The 9241-nt window shown below is 34.3% G+C and overlaps 1 protein-coding gene across 1 annotated transcript in view; it reads right to left on the bottom strand.

Moving 5' to 3' along the window:
* GCG (glucagon) overlaps positions 1 to 9241 on the bottom strand; it is an 11896-nt gene extending 2655 nt beyond the window's left edge. The window contains exons 1-5 of the mRNA XM_010146875.1: positions 9156 to 9241; positions 4188 to 4288; positions 3630 to 3791; positions 2741 to 2794; positions 1004 to 1141 (exon numbers count right to left, since the gene is read on the bottom strand). Of these exons, the coding sequence (XP_010145177.1) occupies positions 1004 to 1141; positions 2741 to 2794; positions 3630 to 3791; positions 4188 to 4285 (452 nt within the window). The 5' untranslated portion in view covers positions 4286 to 4288; positions 9156 to 9241. The remainder of the gene's footprint in view (positions 1 to 1003; positions 1142 to 2740; positions 2795 to 3629; positions 3792 to 4187; positions 4289 to 9155) is intronic.

Raw genomic sequence — 9241 nt, 5'->3', positions numbered from 1 at the left:
GTCTTACAGATTATATTTTATTATTATTATTATTTATTATTTTTATATAGTGCGAGAGACTTACATAGTACTTTACAGCTGGTAGAATATATAATCAGAGGACGCACTGAAAACCCTGCCCCGAAGAGCTTACAGTCTAAAGGCACAAATAAGTACAGAACAGTTAAGTGCATGGTGTAGCTCCTAACCATGCAGAGTTGGAAATAGATGAGATTGAAGGTAATGCTGTTCTAAGAATAAGACTTTAATGAAAAAAGATGTGAAGTCATGAGTGAATACATGAAGTGAATAGGCTTGAGAAATCTGCAATGAGCATATGGAGAAAAAGGTATTCATGAAAGGAATGAGAGACATAGGTAGGTCAAAACTGTGGAGCACTGCATCCAGGAAACTGACCTATAGCGAAAGAAACAGAGGTGTCTTAAAAGGAAAATAATACATAGTTGTAGGAAATGATAGTTACTTTGGCAGCAGCAACTTGGGGGAGACTTTGGGCAGCATGGGAAGAGGAATAGAAGTCATCACTTACTGTACTGCTGGCAATGATCACCAGCACATGGAGTACAGCTAATGACACTGGTAAAAATTTAATCTTGGAAATACTGCATAGGAAAAGATTGACTAAGAAAGGGAAAAAAAGAGAAAGTAATTTAAGATGACACTGATTTGAATAATCTCAATGATTGTTAAGGAAACTGTAAGCAATGTTATGTGAAGGGGGAAAGGTGATAGAGGAAAGTCTGGTTTAGTTTTATATATGTTGACCTTAAATATAACTTGACCTTTTAGACTGTAACAGCATACTGAACAGGTTTGTTTTAACCTGTATTTGAACTTAATAATGTAAAGCGGTAGTCTGACACCCACAGAATATCTTATATTACAAAAGGAAAAACGTGAAATACAGCAAGAATGATCAAAAAAGCATCAAGGTTTCATTTGACTTGATTTCTAACCACAGAAGCAAGGCAAAATTTAATAATAGGAATGGATGGATTCTTACTCTCTTCTTCCTCGTCCATTCACTAACCAAGCAATGAACTCTTTGGCAGCTTGACCTTCCAAATATGAGGTGATATCACTGGTATAGGTGCCTTCAGCATGTCTCTCGAATTCAGCATGACGCTTGGAGATTGCATTGCTGAAAGAAGAGCAATACTGTAGGAGCAGACTGCATGAGGATGTAATTTTTTTTTAACCTTTATTGATTTGTATTTCCTACCCACCAGACTACCATTTCTAATGAGGGAGAGGGGTTTTTTTGCTTCTCAAATTACTCATCATATTTTTTTTTCTTGATACCTTTCAGTTATGGAGGCATTATCTGTGTTATGCAATACAGTTTTATGCAGGGATGCCTGAACTAGTTCTGAACAAGCCAAATCAGGTTCTGAAAGCAATTATAGCTGCATTGGAATAGTCTTCTGCTAGATTAATTAGCTGTATCAACAAACTGTATTGTATTTTACAGACATACTTTTTGTTACCTATTGTGTTAAGCTAAAAATTTCCATTAAGTTACTCTTCCGGACTTCATCTTCATTATTTCTAAATCAAACTGTTCAGAGTTAATTCCTTTTGAATTTACATTTTGAATTGTTTTGTGAACACCCTTTTAATCATCATTGTGACCAAGTGATAATCTTGGAACAATTTCAAGCCTGATCACCTCCAGTTTAATAGAGAAAGACAATTGGCTTTTCCCTCCCTATACCTCATTCCACTTCTTTCTCTCAGATAGCATAAAATTATGTCACACTGGCCCTTAGGAAGGTAAGCTGCACTGAAAAGTAGACATATTATGGAATATTTTCCACAAATAAATTCCCTAACTTTTCCATTTCAGAGTTTGCTAATTTCCACCCAAGTTTCAGGGCTTCTAGCTCTTTGTATTATTTTTTATCTTCCTGCGATTTCACTATTCCTCCTAATTTAGTACATCTGCACTGCCATCAGCATGCTAACTAGAGTTGTTTGGAAAGTTTTTAATGAAACATTAATTTTGTTGAGCTATGCTGTTTCATTGAAGCTGCAACATTGTTACAGATTTGTTACTGGTTTTGAGAGTGTTCAGAATGGAAAGATCTTTGTGATCCAGGCTATCCTCTTTGGAATTTCTGATAAAAATATAGGTATTTCAATGTGTTTTGCAAAAACACTTACTGAGTTTTTGTTTATTTCTTTCAGATTTCCAGCCGGCCCAATGCTCTCCCAAAAACATTGTCAAGAAACAAAATTCTGTCCTCCAGCAGGTCTTGTGTTCTGCTTTTCTGTATCGAGTGGTTCATGTAACATGGGACCGAGACTGAGTTCTATCGTGTTTTATCAGCTCTCTGCAAATTGGTGCCCAGCTGTTTTCCTTTCATTAGGCTTTTCACTGGTTTACTTTTCAACACAATGGGGTTATTTTTTGCTTCAGCCTATTCTATACCAAGTTGTTTTTTTTTTTTTCCTTTCTTATTCTCTACTGTCTTTTATTACTTTACATGTTCTTTCCTGAAATCTATTCTCATCCGGTTTCATTCTTTCTAGCCACTACACATAGCTGTAGAACACAGGTACAGGAATAAATAACATAGAGACTTTTCTTCTTCCTTGTAAAAAGCAGATGTGAGATAATTTCTTTTGATATGTATTTCTTGGAATATGGTAACATTGTTAACAATACTGTTTGTTTTCTTGTTTAATGAAAAATGAGCTCAAACTGGTTTTGAGTAAAAAGTTGTGGCAACTAAAATACCTTGAGAGCTGGTCCGGGAATTTGTCATTTTCTTTGTCCTCCTGTCCTTGTTGGCTGTAGCAGAATTCCACAATCATTAGATGATTATTACCATTACATTGCAGAGCATGTGTAAGATGGCAAGATTTTATTGGTAATTATTTAAATATTATGATAAACAACCAGAACTGATACATGAGTATTATAAATAATGTCAGGCTTATGAATTTAAATTAATACAATATCTAGAAATTGTTACTTTATACTTTAAAGACTTCCACACGGATTTAAAAGCCTTAATGTAATAGATTTTTGGTTTCTGTGGACAGATCTTCTCTAGAATACAGGCCATAGATGTACATGCTTTTACATCATTCTTTCTCTCAGCTTGGTAGCTTGTGTTTAAGCAAAGTATATTTTCAAAAAACATGCCAACTCATGCCTCAGAAGTATACTTGTAATACTGGTGTAGTAGCCAGTGGTCAACAAAACCTAAAGCTTAGCTCCCTTTTCACAAATGAAACTTCAGGATTAGGGTATCCATAGATAGGAAAGTTTTATTATGGCCTAATGGTCCAGATCTTTACATTATATTTACATTCCTATGGAATTTAATTAATTCACTGAGACAATCTGTCCCAAAGGGGCTGAGACAGTCTTTTCAGATAGCATATCAGGTAATATACTGATACTACACTTGTTTTATGCAAATCCTTTTGATTGATTTTACACATATTCCCTATCTCTAATAATACATTAACATTATATATATATATTCCTTAAGTATTTTACTTATCTGAGGATTATACATGGTCTGTGATTGGAAGCTAAAATCAAGAAACTGAATTCAACTAGATTTTTGGATGTTTCTATATATGGAAATCTATAGCAATGTGACAGGAACACTTACCCATTTCTTTTAGTGCTCATTAACCACTGTACAAAGTCCTGAGCTCGTCTAGTGTCCAAGTACTTGCTGTAATCACTGGTGAATGTGCCTTGTGAGTGACGTTTCACTTCATTCAGCTGTCTAGATTCATCTAATGGTTCAGACTGGGAAGGTTTGAAGGATCTGTGAAAAGTTAGAAATTGTTAACTGGCAATGGTAATAGTACATTCTACAGGTGCATTGTCTTTTCTTTTAAAAATACTCTATGATAGTCTCACAAAGTGAAAGCAAGTGCCATATTGATCACTACCTGCCTGGTAAAATGAATCAACATAGCAGATTGGATAATGTACAATTACAAGGTCTTCTTGGATAACTAAGGCAGCTATTGCTTGCAATATTAAAAACTTCTGTGTTATACTTTGCAATTTAAAAACCTTTGCCAGTTCCAATGGTAGATTGAGTACTGTGTAATAGTATATAAAAAATTATCTTTAAGTCATGGTATGTTTTGCCTCAAACTATAAGAAAGCAAAGTTCAGGCCAAGTGTTTATAGAAGTTTGATCTCAAGAATTTACCTTGATTTCTCCTCTGTATCCTGAAGAGGATTTTGCCAGCTGCTTTGAACTATCATTAAAAGGAGCCCAGCAACAAAATAAACACTTTTCATTTTCATTGCCTGTCAAAACAGAAATAAGGCATCAAAGAAAAATGTAATCAGTTTACATACATCTGAATGAATTACATAGATAAGAGACATTGTTAATGCTGTACTAAGCTTGAAGATATTGAGAACACGGGAGGATGGGGTCCATGTCCAGTGGATGGAGATTGGGCTGCCGTGGGTGGAGATTAAAACAGTCTCTGTTCTAGTCTTTAGGCACTAGTTTCTATTCTTGAATGCAAAGTGAGCTGCACGCAACTGCAGCCTCACTTTCTTTTGTAATACAAAGATAAAGGTCTGTACCTCCTTTGCTCTGTGTTCTGCTGATGGCAAGCATTAGATCTGTTTCTATAATAGTGTCTTACTACAAAACTAGGGTATTGGTGTGACTTTTCCCCCAGCTCATTCACTAGAGAAAAACCAAAGGAAATATTTGCCAAAAAACCTGTCCCATTAGCAGCTCTCCGTTCTTTCCTTCTGGCCCTTCACTCTTCTTTTAAACTACCTTTTTTTTTTGGATATGACAGATATTGCAGCAAAAGGCCTCTGAACTTAATAATGACTTATAAGTGTGACTCCTCAGAAAAAAAGCCACCAAACCACATGCTGGCTTGTGTTCATGACATGATAGGTCAAGTTTTACTTGTTGCACTGTTGACAAAATATTTTATTTCAGTTTAAGGGCTTCCATTATGGGGTTATATGGGATATACAACATTTGGGGTATATACTTGATATTAACAGTAATGCACCAAAGTGGAAAATATTTTATCCTGGATATAATTCTTACTGTTACAGGTCATTCTATTGGCTTCAACCATGTAACAGAAATGGCCACATTTATTATATGTCTTTATCACATGCACTGTAATAACTTGACCACTCTCACTGACTTTAATGTGAGATTATTCAGTGCAAACTAGACTATTACAGTCTGTTCAAATGCTTCATGATCCACAGCCAAGCTGTGATTCCCCAGCTTGCCTTAGTGACTGGCTTACTCATGCAAGTAGTACAGTTATAACTTTATTGAATAGTCACCAATAGGAATAAGGCATTCTCTAATCCCCTAATTATGTGTGTTACAATTTCCATTATTTAATAATCAGTATGGATCAGCATATTAATCTGCTGTAAAGCAACAGAAGTTGCAATGAGTTGAGATCAGCACAATGTCACTGGAAATAATGTCATCATGTAATTGGACTGATACTTGTGTATTTGAAAGATCACTTCTGCCATCCATGACACTTTCTTATGGAAGTTTATGTTACAGTCTGGAAAACAAAGGGAGGGAGGAAAGATGAGTGCATTGAAGCAAAGTGGCAGTGGTATTTTTATGAAATCTGTTCCTTCCATCTATTATAAAGCAACTAACAGTTGGAAATGCACTGTTGTCAGGAATTTTACATATGGTTAGGAAGAATGTATTGCTTCTGCTATTTTGTGAGGCCTAATTTTTAAGAGAATCTTAATGAATAATATAAAGATTTACTAGAATACCTCACTGTCAGTATCAAAATATTTAAGGCAATCAAAATCTTAATCAAATCTTAATAAAACCCAGGAAAATGAATCGATGCATGTAAGATTTTCTGGTGAATTGTACTATAAAGCACTGGAGGCGATTTCCCTCTCTCCACCAGAAGCCACTGCCAGTCTTGCTCATATTTTCATCAGTGTGTATGAAGACTGTCCTCTGCCTTCTGTAATGCCCTTATATATGAGATTTGATTCCTACACTTGCACATATCCTGCTGCCGTACCAACAAATACTGTAGTGACCATGTAATCTGTCCTATTGTAACTAACTATAGTACTCAACTCTCACTGTTTCATTTGGAGCTGTAATTTGGTGGTGCAACACTGACATCCAATGTTTATCCCAAAGAATGCACAATTTCCCATTTCACAGACTTCCCACAATGGAACAAAAGCTCTGCCTATTCATTGGGAGATGACTCTGCTCTGATCACAAAAATGGTTTGTACAAAAATATAGTGACACCCATGCTAGCTGATATGGCTGTAAATCACTTAACTTAGACAACAAATAAAGTCGGGCTGTTGCAGCACATGTAAGGAAATTTGCCCAGCTTAATGGTATGCTAGCAGTTTGGTATACTTTTACTTAACCTGAAAAACTAAAGAAAAATAGTTTACAGCTGATTTGTTAAAACATGATATGGATTAGACATAAACCTAAGTCACTGAGGAGGAATGAAAAAATACTCTAGTCATTAATCCAGCCTCCTTATGGTAATATCAGACATCAAAAGCTATTATTTTACACAAAACATATTTAAAAATCAAATTAAAAGCCCATTGTAGTCAGTAAACAGCTTGTTAGTGGTTTCAGTATATCTTGGATCTAACACTTATGCCTCAGTCCTATAGATCTTTCAGATGTGAACAATCCCATTGGCTACTTTATGCCTTAAGAATATGTTTAAAGTTAAATGCATACTTAGCTACTTCCTAAACTTTTCAGAATCAAAATCTGGGGAGATTACTAAAAATAAAGATGGATAAATGCAGTTCTCTGAAGTTAATACAATTTTCAAGTAAGAGAATACTTATTAATAAAATAAGCATTTCTAAAAGCTATTAAACTTCTGTCAGATATGTTCCTTAAAAAATCTAGAATGTTTTGCTTGTTTAGTGCTTAGTACTTGCTATTGGTAATCCAAACCAGCAACAGCAGTTTTTGACAAGTTAAAGAAGCAGTTTTTAAAGAAATTGTTGGTTTTTTTCTTGGGAACACAAACATGTTTTGTAGAGAAAGAGATGATCAGATTTTTTTTTAGTTTAGTTTATTCCTGCTAATCAATTCATTTCCTAATCAGAAGAAAGGTTTTCTTTGCGTTATGTTATTTTTGTCACTCGTAGATATTTTCAAGGTGCAAGAAAATTGTTTTTACTATGCATATTACACTAATGGAAATTTTAGAATTTTTTTCTTATTGAAGATGACAAACTTAGTACAACTCAGTTTGAACCACCAGAAAGTATGTAACAAATATGTCTCTCAAATCTTGGATTTTTTATTATTCAATAATAATATCAAAATTATTTGAATATTATTTCCTTGATCAATGTGATTTTGCTAGTTTTTCCAATATATTTTACTGTAGATGTCTTTTGTACCTATGTGTAATTTTAACTAGCTTAATTTCATTGAGTTTTCAAAAAAGAATCTTTCAAAAGTCAGATTTGTATCTACTTCCAGTTTAAAAATACAATTCACAGAGTTACAGTAGTAAAAAAAGGGAATATGTTCCTATGAAAATGTATGAATGAATAAAATGAATTTATATTGATACAAAACTGCAAATAGCAATTATTTCTAATAATAATAATAAATAATAATACCTCCCCAACACCTTTTTCAGGTAGATGTACTTTACATCTAATTTACCTGCCATACTATAATGTCATGTGGAAAGTTATGTAAAATCTAACAGTTCTAGTCTAAGGAAATCCATAGTAGGATGGAAGACTAAATTCAATTTTATACAATAATCACAATAACTATTGAAAGACTTTTAATTTTTACTTTTGTGCTATAAAATTTCCTTTTCAGATCTTACAGTGATATGAAAATAATAGTTGCTTAAGACAAACTAATCTAAAAGTAGGACAGTGGAGCGGCAGTCTGGTTTGGACAGTTTTAAATCAGTGTATATATAAACCCACTTTGTTTGCATCCTGCTAATTTATTACCTGTTGATTCATATCAAGGCAGTATCTATAAGGAGTGAATATTTTTCAACTAATGTCCATTAAATATCTCTAGAGAAGATACTAAAGGAGATAAAAATATAAAAATCAATAATTATGTATCTCACACTTAAATTCTTACTACAGTGCATGTCTCTTGTTCTCATGGTTAATCTTCCTTCTTTCAATTGCTTCTGCAACCCAAACAGTTGATTCCCCTTTTCAGGTCATTCTCTGTTGAACTAATACAATACATGAAAAGATTTAAATGATGATGTTATTAACTCCAAACATCAGTGAGTAAAAGCACAGAAGGAAACACCGATTTGCTGAAAGATCCTGCACTTCCATTGCAAACTTTGGGCACTACAATTCAGATAATGCACTCAGCTTTCTGAAGCACACTGTACTGGTAGTTCATATAAATCTTACCTTTTTATACTTTGAAGTGGTATGTAGCAGTGGCAGAGAGAGCTGTTACTCTCTTTTCTGGAACTACAGCAAGCCTTGAGGATCCTGAGATCTGCCTAGCTGCCTCTTTTGCACAGACTTATATATATACTGTTCAGCTCTAGTAAGCATTACGAGAGTGCATCACTGCTGACAGTTGCCTTATTCAACTTTAAAAAAAAAGTCATCGTATTTGCTATTCATTTCATTTGATAATTTTACAAGCAATTTCACACATTCATTCTGCTTACTTTATGACATCAATGCTAACATGGATTTGCAAAAGGAGTGAGGTAGCAATGTCCAAAGAAGTAAATATCAAACAAAAGGGCATTAGGATGACAAACAGTGGACTAAAGGTGTCTGGGATTAGGGGAGCAATTTCTCCAAATTCTGATTTGCCACATTTAACATTTAGAATTGCGGTCCTGTTGACATCAATAGCATCTACTTCACCTATCAACATTAAATCAAGGTTTATAAATTTAATACACTGTTAACGATAACTAGCACAACTTTCCCAAAGCCCTTGAGTGATTTTTCAAGTAATTTTGTGCCACTATAGTGAATATGAAGAGTTGTGAAGTACTGCTTGTGATGGCTCCCCACTGTGCAAAGCCTAGCACAGGTCAAATTTAACAAAAAAGGTTTGATTACCCTCAGATGTAAAATGCCAACTTCATAAGTTCTATTGTATGAAAATTCATACTCACTTGAGAACTGTATGCCAAACATTCATTACAAATTGTCTTTCACACTGTGGCCTACAGATTTATCCAAGATAAGCCTTTTGCTCCTG

The sequence above is a fragment of the Eurypyga helias genome, unplaced genomic scaffold (assembly GCF_000690775.1).
Source record: "Eurypyga helias isolate BGI_N326 unplaced genomic scaffold, ASM69077v1 scaffold31352, whole genome shotgun sequence".
In the NCBI taxonomy this organism is placed as follows: Eukaryota; Metazoa; Chordata; class Aves; order Eurypygiformes; family Eurypygidae; genus Eurypyga; species Eurypyga helias.
The sequence above is the reverse complement of the archived record's forward strand: the minus strand, read 5'-3'. Positions and strand labels throughout refer to the sequence as shown.